Source organism: Rhincodon typus, chromosome 21, assembly GCF_021869965.1.
Source record: "Rhincodon typus isolate 14 chromosome 21, sRhiTyp1.1, whole genome shotgun sequence".
NCBI lineage: Eukaryota > Metazoa > Chordata > Chondrichthyes > Orectolobiformes > Rhincodontidae > Rhincodon > Rhincodon typus.
The window spans coordinates 10,751,756-10,767,076 of record NC_063352.1 but is presented as its reverse complement, the minus strand read 5'-3'; the positions used below and the strand labels follow the sequence as shown (position 1 = coordinate 10,767,076).

Here is a 15,321-nt window from a genome sequence, read left to right as displayed (position 1 = left end):
TGCACAATTCATTTTCAGGCACTTGGAGGCATTTAAAGTTTGACTCACATTTGCCATTTCTGTTCACTTGATTCCACTTGTACGTTCCATGTATTTAGACACATTGAGAAAGCACCTGGCTTTTAAACAAATTACAAGTTTAATTTAAAACAGAAATCAATCATCATTTCACTCCATAGAATTTGAAAACTGACCTCATAGTTGGAAAACATTGCCCTGGTGAACTTTGCTGTAGGATTTGCTAAGATTTAATATGCAAAGTGGACTTTAATCCTTCTTAGTCCTTTTGTAAGATGTATTAATTAGTCAGTTTCATCCTTTGTAATCCTCTCCATTTAGAAATAAATAAATTCCTGTAAGACATTGTAATAAATAATAGCTCCTTTCTGCACTTTATCCAATTTTTCAAATCTTCTCCCACTGTCTGAACCTGTCACTTTATCTTCAGACTAGGTTCCAAATCTGTTTATTTGTTTTGTTTTTTTACTTAATGGTGTGTTTAAAGTAGTTGTTCGAACAAATTTGGAATCTTTGGGAATGCAGCAGTGTGGTCAGTCACGCTACAGGAGAATTCCTTTGTTATCATGACTTGCTCCAAGAAACTGTTATAAGTCATACAAAACATTTGAATACTCCATGTTCAGGAATCTTGGACGCATGAGTCCAGGTACAGTGGCAATCATGAACAGTTATACAAATTATAGTCAACTTGATCTACCATTTTATTATGAAGACTTCTGTCTTATCAGTTTTATTTTAGAGTTAATGTAAATGATCAGTTGAGATTTCGCCTGATTTGTACTCCAGTAAACTTGTTTTTGTGCGCTATATTTTGAGCCTGATTTCTGTTAATATGTTACACACAGTAAAACTGAAGTACTAGCATTAGGTATTGGACCCAAATTATCCCAGCCACCTTTTGACTCCCAATACACTTTGCTGAAATATAAAATGTACAGTTTTCTCCCATTTCAGTATTTTCTAAGGCCAATTTAATTTTATTTTTAAGGTTTGAATTTCCTGAGCATTTGCCCCTAGACGAGTTTCTGCAGAAACCCGATCCCAAGGATTCTGCTAATTACATACTACATGCAGTGTTGGTGCACAGTGGAGATAACCATGGTGGACATTACGTAGTCTACCTAAACCCTAAGGGTGATGGTAAAGTGAGTATATCAACCACTGGTGAAATAGCTACACTTGATGTGCGTGTTATTAATGAGCAAGCCAAAGTTACTGTTCGGGTCTTGAATAAAACATTTGAGTTTGTGTGGCAGTTGAAGAAATACTTTCAGGTGATTGGCAGCACTTTTACAATTGGCCTAGTATAGTTTACTCCTGATCAGTTTACTCGCACCACAGTATTTTTTAAAACATTTTTAGGTGGGAGGGACACATGTGGATATTTTGTTGGAAGGGACAGTTTGAAATACAAGTGGAATTTCAAATTTCTGAATCATTTTTACAGTGGATCTTAAAACTGAGGGGAAAAATGTAATTGACTTGTACATTGATTCACTGAAACTTTACAGGAACAAAAGTGCAATGAACACGGGATGTTAACACTTGTATTTTATTCTGTGTGAGAAGTTAATTTTTGAAGTTTTACTGTTATTCCCCTTACAGGTGGTAACTATTTTTAAAATAATGTAATAAATGCATTTGTAATCAGGATCTTGGATTTTTGCTTTACTCGTTCTGTAGTTGGAAAAAGTTCTTGTTTCAAAAAAAAGTATATTATTGCCTAACTTAATTTATGCTGAATTAAACTTTGCAACAAGTTTAAGGATTTTGTTTTGAAAGAGATTTTGAAGTAAATCTTATTTGATACAGAAATAGTAAGAACTGCAGATGCTGGAGTCGAAAATAACCAAGTGTGGAGCTGGAGAAACACAGCAGACCAGGCAGCATCCGAGGAGCAGGAAAGCTGACGTTTCGGGTCAGGACCCTTCTTCCTGTTCCTCTGATGCCGCCTGGCCTGTTGTGTTCCTCGAGCTCCACACTTGGTTATCTTATAGTCAATACAGAGTTGTAAGGATGTAGTTTTTCTGTTTATTTTTAAAGTTAGTAAAAGTTAAATAAATTCTTGCCTTTACAGCACATCAAGTGCTGAATTTGAATTTTGTTTGTTTTTGAAATTTTTACAACTGTCCGTGTGAAAATGTGACAGATGCACCCAAGTGTGTTGTCTAGAGCAGAGTTTGGGGTGCTGTTTGTGTTATTCAAGGTTCCTCTTGAATACTCATCAATTTTGGGCTATAATGCAAAAGTTGCAAACATACGTTGCAGGAAAATCTTGCTTATAAACTAGAATTCAGGTTGCTGTTCACATCTGCAGTTGATCAGTTTCGTAGCTGTAGCATTAAATGCTTACTTAACTGGATGCTTAATGATGAGCAACTTATAATAGAAAATGTTCTATTTTAATCTTTTGATGTTCTGTTTAACAAATGTGTGAATGTTTATTGGTCTCCTGTTCCTCATTGAAATTTTACAGTGCGTTTAAGAATTCTAACCCAGTCTGGTGTAACCCAAAGACTGCATTGCATCTATAATTTAGCTGCAGCCTTTGATGTGCAAACGGTAACACTGCATTGTCAATAAATTAAAAATAGCCATCAAATTCTAGAGGAAATAACAAACTGATGACATGTCTAACAAATATCTTCTGAACTAGCATGAGAAATTTTGCCATGTTGCTTGCTTTACCTTTTTCTAATAAACTTATTGCAAAACATCCAGCTAATTTTCAATAAGATATGAGTTGAAGATTTGCCGATGGACTAAATATGCTGACTTAACACCATGCAAGTAATGGTCTAGAGTGTTTTGATTAGCCTTTTTTTAATGTAACTAGACGTTGCTGTTTCAGTAGTGCACTGAGAGATATGATCCTGAAGCACAAGAACCAGAAGAGTTTTTTTTAAGCTGTCCCTCCTTAGTGGCAGGTACATTGGGTGGAATATAACCATTCTGGGAAAGTAACTGGAGCTTGACAGCAACTCCTGAAGTCCATGAGCAAATGGGTTGCTGCCTAGGAGAGAAGTGAGCATGAGGAGAGGAGAATCTATCAACGTTTCAATGCTGAGACTCTTCAACTTAGTTCCCGTATGCCATATTATGTTGGTATACGTTTGTCTCTGCATTTTATTTTGTGGTACTGAAGTTCTAAATATCAGTAAGAGAGTCGAACATTTTAATGAATACTTTTCATCTTGTCAAACCCGACCATAAAACTTGCGTTTATTTTTAACCTAAAAGTACAAAGTGATGTAACATTCGATAATTACTTTTAACTAGAGACCAACATGCTTGTATTACTGACTGTTGAAAATTATGTTGTAAAGTGGTTGAGACATTCTGTGATTGAGGGTGGTGTTGTGTACTCATTCCCTTTTGTAATTAGGAGGGTGTGCTGTGGGTTGTTTGTCTGAATTACAGTTAGTGTTTTATTATCCGTTTTTAACAACGTCTTTATTGTATAGTCCCAACAACGTACAACATGTAGTTGCTCAAGTTAATATATTATCATTTGATGTAATCATATATCATAATGGCAGCCCATCCATCAGTTTTTAATAGTTCAAGCTCAAGGTGTTATATTGTTTTCTGTGTTTTTGGATTATTGGTATCACTCATTGTGAAAACTTGCACTTACTTTATCGAGCATTTCAGTTAATTGAGTTTAACAAAATAATTGTGATATTTCTAACCAGGTTTGGTTTGCTGCAAAATGATTTGGATGCGTGAAGGACTTAATTCTGTTTTATTTCCTCTTTTCAAGTGGTGTAAATTTGATGATGACGTTGTATCAAGGTGTACAAAAGAAGAGGCAATTGAACACAATTATGGAGGCCATGATGACGATTTATCTGTGCGACATTGCACCAATGCCTACATGATGGTGTATGTCAGAGAGTCAAAACTAAGTAAGTTTTCAATGCTGAACAGGGAACTCTGGCCGTTGACGATTTTGCTGTATGTTTGTCCTATTAACAAGCTGTTTGAAAGGTGGTTGGCCTTTGATAAGGGGGTTCTCATTTGTCAGAGGACTTCATAAGCCATTCTCAGATTAGACACAGTTCCTTTCAATACATGCAGTGGCATTTGAGTGATTGCAGAACCTGTAGCTAGGTAAATTGGAGTACATTGGTGGAGCATTGATTAATGGAAAGTACATCATGAGATTTATGTAATCGTATAGATGCCTTCCATGTTGTAGGTCTACATGGAACTGTTCTAAATTTGCCTAGAAACGCACACTGCCACAAATTTATTAAACCAATCAAGATCATGAGATTTCTTATGTCAAAAGCAAACTTGATATGTCAGCATGTATTTTTCTTAAAAACATTGTTGAACGTGGACCTCACCTGCCTGTTTAGGTGGATACAAAGTGATCACAGCACATGTTTTTGAAGGGCATAACATTGCTAAGATGTCCTGGCCAATGTTCCTTCCTGAAAGATGACAAAACTGACTAACTTTTAATTTATCTCAGTGGATTACAAAATCCATTTTGCAAATGTTCAGAACATTTGCCAACAAACAAAAATATGTGTAAATAGTTTACTCGCTCTGAAGTACTTCATATCAACTAGTTTTTCATTGATACTTCTACTTTAGGCTTGTGTGTTAGGCAATTTAAGTAACAACTTTATTTGAATAATCTTTTAAAGGTGAGGTCTTACAAGCTGTTACAGACCACAACATTCCACAACAACTAGTGGAGCGCCTGCAAGAAGAAAAGAGGGTGGAAGCCCAGAAACGAAAGGAGAGACAGGAAGCACACCTCTACATGCAAGTGCAGGTACTGCAACACCCGTATGTTGGTAAATCTGACTTGGAGTAGTCTCTCTACTTGTGTGTAGGAACTGGACAGCCCACTTGAAAATTACAATATCTGAAAATGTGCAGTAAATCCCAAGTGGGTCCTCATCCTTTTGTATCTTTTAAAACATGACCTCACCTTGTACTTTGATCTATTATCCCGTTGACTATTTATTTTAAGCTTATTGATGCCACACAGGCTCTCGGACTGCATCCTCATTTGAAAGGTTCAGGAAAGCTGTCATAATTATTTGATAATTTTGCGTAACATACCATATTTTGCTACTCTTATCACATTTTAGTTTGATTTAAAGCTTGAATGACCTGCGATGTAAAATTCATTCCCTCAAATTATGAATCGTTGGGTATGTTCTCTGCCCCAGAGTGCAAGAGGATACTTGGTCATTGACTACATAGGAGTCAGATTTAACTGAGGAAATTAAGGGGATATGGGGAGAATGCAGGAAGACTGAATGGATTGGGAATCAATTGAAAAGGTCTCAATAGTCATGCAGACATTTGACTGGTAAGCTATATTGCAAGATCACAACTGGTGCCAATAAGTGGTGAGTAGAAGTGAAATTTGTCTCGGACGGTCGTACAAATGTGAGATAAATGAATCGGGAGTTTGTTTTCAACTGCTTAAATAATTATCTGACACCCTCCATCAATTCCCAATTTGACTCCGTGGTTTTGTTAGGTGAAGTGAATTTCTTAGTGCAGCTTTAAGTGGTTGAGATGAATGAAACAAAGTGCAAACAGTTGTTGTATTTCAATATTGTAAACTTTTGTTTTAAAAGTAAAACTTGGCAGCTGATTTCTGTACTCTATTTACTTTAGATAGTAACAGAAGACCAGTTCTGTGGACATCAGGGTAATGACATGTACGATGAAGAAAAAGTGAAATACACAGTGTTCAAAGTCCTGAAAAACTCTACACTTGCAGAATTTGTTCAAAATCTATCACAAACAATGGTGAGTATTTCAGTCTGAAATGTTTGATGTTACAAAACTTGATATTGCTGCAGAGGAAGTATATTCTATTGTCAAATGGCCTACGATGGCATAATTAGAATTACTATGAAAAAGCAGAAATGTATTCTTGAATCCATTCTGGATCGCTTATAGGTTTACAGCTGAAGGTACTGGCTTTTGTGGCATAGTTTAAAAACTGTGAAATATTAATCCAGTAGCAGTATTGCTCAGTTGAAAACAAATAATTGAAAGTAAGCCTATTTAATTTGAGGCACCAGACTTGGATCAGCAATATCATTCTTATCTCAGTGCCTGACGTAGAGTGTTCATGGCCCACATCAGACTTGAAATCAGTGCATGATAGTAATATATTATGATCACAGCTTTTGGTAAAACTGCACAAGTCAGATCTCTGAACACTTGCTTGATAAATCATTTGTATTTTCACAGTTTGTTTCTGGTGGTAGTTGGACACTAAATGTAGTTGCATGAGGTTGCTGGTGTTCTTCTAATAAAATAACACGTTCATTGCACAAAGTGGGTAGAAAGAAAAACTGTATGCATAGGAGTTTAACATTAACACCAAAAATAAAAATGTATCATCTTCCCAGCAATATCCTTTTAAAGCAGTCAACCCCAGTTAGGGATCAGTCTTAATTCTTTTCAGATTTTCACTTAATGACATTGCAATTGTTTCTTTTCAGTGATTTTTGAATGCATTCACCAGATGCAATTTTCTCCATTATTGTCTTTGCCGGAGAGACCGATACTAACTACTTCACTGACTTTTGCCAACTGAATTTCAAGAAAAATCCTGTCTATTTCAACTGCTAAAACAGTTTTAAAACTTCTTGCCAACTTTGAAAGCCTGAGATGCCACAAACTAAGGTGCCCTTCTGGCATTGCCCTTGCCAACTGAAAGCGGATTATGGCCCGTGGTCTGTCTTAAAAGCTCAACTTTGTAAGAATTTCATTAATTAACTTCCCAGGAAACTTAGCTATTTGGCTTAAGTCGCTTGCTTTCTTGGAAGTTGTTTTATTGTGCTGTTCAAAAATTACTTCCTTTCTTTCATTAAAAGAAACCAGCTACGTACGCAGAACTGAAATCTGTTTTCCCTGTACCTTACAACCCAAATTCCCAAATGTTGATCTACTACATCGCAAGCACATGACTGTCTTTTGAATGGTTTGGATTATGGGGCTGTGCTATCCAAATCTATGCCACTGTAACCAAATGTTAATGCTTCAGATTTCATCTGACCCCGCAGTAAAGCAGGGAATTGCATTGGAGTGGCATGGCATAAAACTGGGCTGGATTTGAGAGTAAGCCGCACTCGAAACACAAGTGAAGAAAAGCCTAACATTTAAAGGAGCATCACAGCTGTCAAAAGTCTGTCCATGCTCCATGGTTGCCTTTGTTGCCTCAGGGCTCGCTACCCCAAATCTCATTCTATGACACCCCTCATGAAGTGGGAACACTGGTCAAAAAGCTCAGTGCCTTTCAGGATAAAATAACCTCAACCAATACCTGCTCCACCACCTTAAACTTTCAATCCCTGCCTCTGTCACCTGACACATTGGCAGCAGTGGAAAGCCCATACTCAGTTTCTTTTTTTAAAAAAAAAAGCTCTGCTCCAGTTTGCCAAGATTGCTTCCAAACCTGTCATCTCTACTACCTGAAAGATAGTGTGAGAGGACCACTGCCTGAAAGCTTCCTTCTGGACCACTCACTGTTGCAGTTCCTTCATTGTTGGATCAATATCCTGAAACTCCTTTCCTAAGAGTAATGTGAATGTACTTGCACTTCGTAAATTCAACAGTTCAAGAAAGACAGCTCAACATCATCTTCTCAAGGGCAATTAAGGATGGTCAATAAATGCTGGCCTAGCCAATGATGCTCCAGAAGAACGACTAAAAAGACTTGGGACCAAAATCATGTCTTGTAGCTGAGTAATTGATTTTCACATGAGTAAAGAATGTTACATATCCAGTTGTGTTTACCTGCCTAAATGAGTAGGGATGGCTGATAAGGGAAATCAGAACAACCATTAAAGCAAAAGAGAAAGTATAACATGTGGTGAAGATCAGTGGGAAGCCTTTAAAATCCAGCAGAAGATAAGCTTTTTAAAAAAGCATGAGAAAATGAAATATGAAGCTAAGCTAGCCAGTAATATAAAAGAGGATTGCAAGAGGTGCTTTAGATATGCAAAAGGTGAGAGAGGGCCAAGAATTGGGTGCTGGAAAGTGAGGTTGGGGAAGTTGTAACAAGGAACATAGAAATGTCAGAGGAAATGAGTAGGTACTTTACATTAGTCTTGATGGTCAACAACGCCAGAAGCATACCACAACTTGGAGATTCAGTGGGCAAACGTGGGTGTAATGGCCATCAGCAAGGAGAAATGCTGAGGAAGCTGAGAGGATAAACCACTCAGACCAGATGGGCGACACCCCAGATGTCTGAAGGAGATTGCCTCCATAATCTCTTCAGCTTTGTGGAGACTTTCATGAATCACTGGAGTCAGGGAGGATCCAGAGGATTGGAAAATGGCTAATGTAACATGCTTGTTTAGGAAATGATGGACAGAAGTCAGGAAATTATAGGCTGGTTACCCGTTGATGAGATTTTAGGCTGTTATTAAGGATGAGATTGCAGAGTACTTGGAAATGTGTGACAAAATAGGGCTCAGTCAACATGGTTTGTCAATGGGTGGTCCTGTCTCTCAAATGTTAGAATTTTTTGAGAAGGTATGAAGGAAAGCCAGTGGATATGATCTATTTGGGTTTCCAGAAAGCCTTTGACAAGGTGCAGCACAAGCTGCTAAATAAGAAGAGAGGCCATGGTCATCGGGGCAGGCTGCTGGCACGGATTGAGGATTAGATGCCTAGCAGAAAGCAGAGAGTGGGAATAAAGGGGTCCTTATCAGGATGGCAACCAGTGATCAGTGGAGTTCCACAGGAGTACTTGGTGGGACCGCAACTATTTACGTTATACATTAACAATTTGGACGAAGGAACTTATTGTTGCTAAGTTTATAGATGACATCAACGATAGATAGCGGGACAGGTTGTGTTGAGGAAGCAGGAGGCTGCAGAAGGACTTAGACATTTCAAGAAAGTGGGCAAAGAAATGACAGATGGAATGCAATGTGGGGAGAATGAGGTTATGCACTTGAGAAGCAAGAATAGAGACATAGACTAATTTTGTAAATGGGGAAAGGCTTCAGAAATCCAAAGCACAAAGGCACTTCAGAGTCCTAGTTCATAATTCTATCAGGATTAACATTTGGCAGTTAGGAAGGCAAATCCAATGCTAGCATTGATTCCGAGAGGGCTAGAATACAACAGCAAGGTTCTACTGCTTTGGCTGTTGTCAGACCTTATTTGGAACATTGTGAGCAGTTTTGGGCCCTCCAACTATCTAAGGAAGGACGGGCTGGCCTTGAGTTGGATTCAGAAGAGGTTTACAAGAATGATCCTGAAGGGATGTCATGTGAGGAGTCGTTGAAGATTCTGGGTCTATACTGTACGGAGTTGAGAAAGATGAGGGCTGGGATCTGTTTGAAATGTACAGAATACCAAGAGGCCTGGATAGAATGGATGTGGAGATGATGTTTCCACCAATAGGATAGACTAGGATACAAAGGCACAGCCTCAGATTGATGGGATGACCCTTAGAATTGAGATGAGGAGGAATTTCTCTCGCCAATGGGTGGTGATTCTGTGGAATTCACTGCTGCTGGTAGCTGTGAAGGCAGAGTCATTGAGTGTATTTAAGACAGGTTAGGTTCTTAATTATTAAGGAGGTCAAAGATTATGATAAGGCAGGAGAATGGAGTTGAAAAACATTTTCAGCCACGATTGAATGGCAGAGCAGACTTGATGAGCCGAATAGTCTGATGAAGCGTTTTTTTAATGGGATCACAAGTAGAAACCATGGCCACGTTCTCTTGCTCCTCCTGCTCCAGACCAAAGAAGGCCAATTTGAACAGTCCAAAAGTGGTATCCTCATTGAGTGCACCACCTTGGCGTAGCCCTAAAGCTATTCTTATCTGTAGTGCAGTAATAAACCAGGTATGGCCTTCACCTTGGTTTCTGAGATGTGTAGAATGGTGCATTTTTTTTATTCATAGTGCTGAAGGTTTTGTGCTTAATTTGGTGATCAGTTTCCGACTAAATGTTGAGTACTAAGACCGGCTTTGTATTTGTTTTAAAAAAGTGCACGAAATTGAAATGCTATACTCAACACTAAAGTTGTGGTGACATGGCGCTTTTACCTGAGTCTCAGTCTAATATATGTTTCTTGCTTCAATCTAGGGGTATCCACAGGAACAGATCCGTTTATGGCCAATGCAGGCTCGGAGTAATGGGACTAAGAGACCAGCAATGTTGGACTTTGAAGCAGACAGCAACAAAACTGTAAGTGTGTGTATTCCAGGGTAAATCCTCAATTAGATTTTCAAGTAGCATTGTGACCTTTTCTGGAGTAAACAGATGACGAGGCTTTGTTGGATATTGCAAGGAAAAGGATGTTGCAGGCTGCAAAGGGAGATGGATGCCCTATACAGAAAACTTGCCTCTTCCAATCCAACCAAGATTAGAGTAAAAGAAAGGAACTTGAGCCGCCACATGGGAATCGCCCAGCTTCATGGGGCCTTTTGGAGCACCAATGTCTCTAAAGGCAGTGCTTATTCAGGCAAGTAATTGCTGACCTATATGTCATGCTGGAGGTGGATTTGAGGTTTTCAGGATGCAGTATGCACCCATTGCCTGTGGCTATGAAGTTGGCTGTGATGCTTTGCCTTAACAATATAGGGTTGTTCTGGGGTTTGGCTAAAGATATATTTATAGGATTTTTCAACCTACAGCTTCTCATTACTCAACATTTGGTGGGTAACTTTTTGAATGTGAAGGAGAGTGCATAAGATTCTGGCCTAATAGTTAATGCAAGATTGGCCAAATAGGCCATTGGTTTCAATACTATGGCTGGACTTTCCCAGATCTCCAGATCACCAACTGAATACAGTTCTTTTTTGTCAGGACTGGCTGGGTTCTTTGATCAACAGGAAGGGTTCCACTCCTTCAATGTAGATCGTATGCAACCACAGCAAAAGATCCCTCAAAAGTGCACTGAGCTCCAAGGACATTTGATTTGGAGTTAGTCCTGGGTAGTTTGGTTTTCTCTTATGAGAACACTTTTATGGATGGATCTCGGGTTACACTCAATATTCCCCTAAGACATGGAGTTCCTCAATGGTGTGAACAGCGAACATTGAGACTTAGGACACGTATGTTCAGTGTTGCAACTAGATGGGCAACCAATGAGCAAGCAATTGGTCTTCTGAAAATATGCCTCAGTTCTTCGGACCTTCTGGGCAGCACTCCAACTGAGATCCTCAAGGACATCTGAAACATGTAGTGTCACGTACTGCCTTCTATACAAAGCAGAGAACATTTGATCTGGTATTGAATAATGCTCTTCAATGAGCCTTCTCCAATGAGGCTGAGGGATAAACAATCAGTATCTAAGGTACTAAAAGCACCACTGGTATAATTCTGAAGTGAGAAAAACATGATACTGGCTGTTTTCAATGGACCAGGCTTTAGAGGTATGTTGTCTGATATTTCAAGTTTGTTTAATATTGTAACAGAATATCAACAACGTGACTGAGCTGTTGAAATGTAGTGACAAAAATACTTCTTCCTTTTTAAGCAACTTTGCTGTTCTATAGCAGTATTGTGCAACTTGCAGCCAAAGGACAATGCCATCCTTTTTGAAAACTCTGCATTAAGAAAAGCATCATGTGAAATTGTGCTTAAACTTTAATCTTCACTTCATAATTTTATCACTTGAGAACCAGCACTCTCATTGTACATAGCAGTTGTTGGTACTGTTTATTCTGCGGTATGCTAGTAATTATATAACATTGCTAGCGTGGTTAGTAAATGTACTGTGTCACAACATTAATATATTTACAAACTGTAGGGTTGTTCTGCAAAATTTGACGTACTCACATGATTGACTCATGATAAAACAGTGAGTCCTAGTTGAACAAGTGGCTTAAATAACTTCAATTAACCAACTTTGCTGATCATTTTACTCTGACTTCAGTATACCTGTTTGTAGGGTGTTAGCCCAAGCATATTTTGCACAGTAGATTTGAGGATTAGATTTCTAATCTATTTAGCTAGACTTAACATTTTGAGACCTAGGCAGTGCAGACAAAACAATTTTCTGCCACACCTTAATGCCAATTAGAAACAGTTGAGCTAAATTGCTTATCCGTTCACATGCTGAAAGCAACACAATAAGAGATCAATCATATTTCAGTGTCTAACAGTATTAGTCCCTGCAGTAATATAATAGAGCCATCTGTGGATGTGAAACCATGTCAATGCGGAGGAGTTGTAAGTGAAGATAATGTTTATACAGCATGATCTAAACTTTTGAAATCATTGCAATCTAACAGCCCAAAATTTGTTTCACATCATAGATGATTGAACTGAGTGATAATGATAACCCATGGACAATATTTCTAGAAACAGTCGATCCAGAGTTAGCTGCAAGTGGAGCAACGCTGCCCAAATTTGATAAAGATCGTAAGTCCATGTCAAGTATACTGTGATGTCTTGTGGAGTGTGTATTTTAGTTTTTAATTGCTTTTGTACCTTAATACTTCGTGCTTCTTTTCCTTCAGATGATGTAATGTTATTTTTAAAGATGTACGATCCCAAAACACGGAGTTTGAATTACTGTGGACATATCTACACCCCTATATCGTGTAAAATACGTAAGTCGAGAACTGAATATTTGAAAAAAAATTGTTGAGATTATTCCAAAATTAACTTCGATTTATTTTGTGCAGGTGATTTACTGCCAATCATGTGTGAGAGAGCAGGGTTTCCGCAAGGAACTAACCTTATCCTCTATGAGGTATGAAACATGATGCCCGTATGTACTTTGCAAACTATCAGTAGTGCTGTTTCATTAAAGTACAACACTGATTTAAATCTGATATTTAAGAATTTCTTTTTGGTGAAATGTAAATGAAAAACATTTGAATCTGCTGTTTTTGTTAATAGAATTCTATGTCGATTGAAGGGGCTTCGAACAACTTTTCCAAAACTGAACCCATATGTGACAGGCATTTGGAGGAAGAGTATGCATCCAAATCTCTCAGATCTGGGGCTACTTATGCAACCTCTCATTCATAATGTAATGGATAAAGCTGATTTTCTCGTCCTTCCCGTAGCATTTCGATCATTTACCTTGCAGAGGTGATTTAGAATCCACTTGTATACAAAGGTACACCTGTGTAGGAAGGGTACATAAACCCTCCCTACCCACATGGTCACCATTGCCATTTGTCCTTGAACACAAAATGTGGTTGGGCTGGGCAGGGCAGAACTGTAAGTAAAAACATTGTTGGGCAGACTTGGTCTTGAAAAGGTCAAGAATGTCATTTGCATGTTCTGAGATCTATGAGAGTTATTTTAAAATGCAAACCTTCGTATCAATTACGTTTGTATCTAGGCACTGGTCTTTTTTTGCTTCTGTGCCCATTGCAGCAACTGTGTGCCATTGGTTTGTGATTTTAATTTTATAAAACTGTTCAAAATTCTTTTCTTTAGGAAGTAAAACCCAATTTAACTGAGAGAATTCAGGATTATGAAGTGTCCCTTGATAAAGCACTTGATGAGCTCATGGATGGCGATATCATAGTATTTCAGAAGTAAGTAAAGATTTAACAAAAAAAGTAATGGACCTCATCTTAGCAATCTATCATTTTGGTATTCTGATATGCACCTTTCTAATTTGCATTGGGAAAATGTAGTTGTAAAGTTCCAGGAAAATGTACTCCTTTTGTATTGTAATATTTAAATAGGACAAAGTTTTTTTTTTTTAGAATGTTCCGATGAATGAACAACTGAAATTAATTCTCCCTCTCCAGTGATGTTGCAGAGGTTCTAATGGAGCAATTTCTAGAATAAGGAAACAGGCCCTCTGTAAAAAGCTGGAAGAGGCATTCCTTGAAATTTTAATTGACTCTCTTCCCTAGTAAAAAAACTGAGGGAAATCTTCCAGTCCCCTCATGATTGCCATTTTGATGGGAGCTAAAATTCTTCAGTCGTAAAAGGCCCACAATACACCAGCAATAATTTATTATTTATTGTCTCACTAATGCTGACTTTGAAATACATATAAAATAAAATTTCTCTAAAACGTCTTTGAATACAGAAACCATATTGCCGTCGGAAGAACAGATATCCATGTGTTCAAGTCTTGACAATTCAACTCATGTAGTTTTGAATAGCAGCTCAGACAATTTTGTGTTGTAAATTATGTTTTAATGAGGCCTTTATCCTGCCAGTTACCTTTCCACTCTGAGTATATTGTCACGCCACAGGTGCCAGCAGCCCATTAATTTTGGTGTGTTGCCCAAATGTCCACTGCTTGGATAGGTTATTCAGCAGTGGAAGGCATCCCACCTAAGCCACATGTCTTCCTTGACCCAAGTCCATGTAAGTGCACTTTTCAGCAAAAGTTACTGGCTAATATTCAATATGGGGTTCCCTCATTTAACCCCTGGTCCCTGATGTTAATTGCAGTGCTCGACTTCTGTCCCACAGTCATCAGTTAACTTGGGTGTGGACCAGGAATCAACCTGCTTCTCTACGATCATGTTAATTTACTGTTGTCACTGTGCTGATTATTTCACCATGGGTTGGCATAATGGTTTGAGCTGGGGGAAGCATCTTTAAGATCAGCAATGAGTGCTGCTTTGCTTTTTTAAACAAAAAATTTCTAAAGTTTGCCGTGAGGTTACTTGCAGTTTGGTTTTCTTGTGGGCATTTTCAAGAAATTGAAAACTCATCTGTAGACAGTGACACTGGATGCTTGTAGCTATTTAATTTCTTGCCAGTCTGGTGGCTGAAAGCATATTCCACCTTATTTTTCCAGTATTTTGCAGGTGTCAAAATTGCTACCCCAGCTCAAAATGTAATCCATCCCGCAGACGCACAAAACATCAGTGTGAGTTACTTCTCATTTGTGACAGGCTCCAGACCACAACTTGCTTCCACATTGGGTAATGAAATTGCCTAGCCTTTGCATGTTTCTCCTTACAATTGGCAGTATGTGCTATTCAGTGCTGGAGGGGCAAATGAAAACCTGCAAACGAGTTAGTTTGTCAAGATCAAGTACAGTTGTTGGGTTGTGATTCAATTGGCAGTTATGTGCTATTCAGTGCTGTTTAACTTGGATCTAATTGTAATGTGAAAATTTAAACCAATCAGTGGTATGGTATTGAATTTGAAATTTGGTTCATATGCTGAATTGCAGTGTTGGATCTTTTTGTTCAAGTCTTGCATGCTTGTACAGGAAAAAGAAATTGCAGGAGTAGACCATTTGACCACTGAGTCTGCTGTGCTTTTCAATACAATCATCACTAATCTTCTATCCCAAGTCAGCTTCCTTGCCCGCTTCCCATGTCCTGTGATTCTGAGATAAGTGTCTCA

General features: G+C 38.3%; 1 protein-coding gene across 2 annotated transcripts in view; it reads left to right on the top strand.

Annotated features, from left to right (window-relative positions):
- usp7 (ubiquitin specific peptidase 7 (herpes virus-associated)) overlaps positions 1-15,321 on the top strand; it is a 92,519-nt gene that overhangs the window by 54,533 nt on the left and 22,665 nt on the right. For both annotated transcript variants that reach the window (XM_048609360.1, XM_048609359.1), the window contains exons 13-21: positions 1,010-1,166; positions 3,785-3,929; positions 4,680-4,810; positions 5,671-5,805; positions 10,120-10,221; positions 12,297-12,402; positions 12,501-12,593; positions 12,669-12,736; positions 13,435-13,535. In XM_048609360.1, the coding sequence (XP_048465317.1) occupies positions 1,010-1,166; positions 3,785-3,929; positions 4,680-4,810; positions 5,671-5,805; positions 10,120-10,221; positions 12,297-12,402; positions 12,501-12,593; positions 12,669-12,736; positions 13,435-13,535 (1,038 nt within the window). The remainder of the gene's footprint in view (positions 1-1,009; positions 1,167-3,784; positions 3,930-4,679; positions 4,811-5,670; positions 5,806-10,119; positions 10,222-12,296; positions 12,403-12,500; positions 12,594-12,668; positions 12,737-13,434; positions 13,536-15,321) is intronic.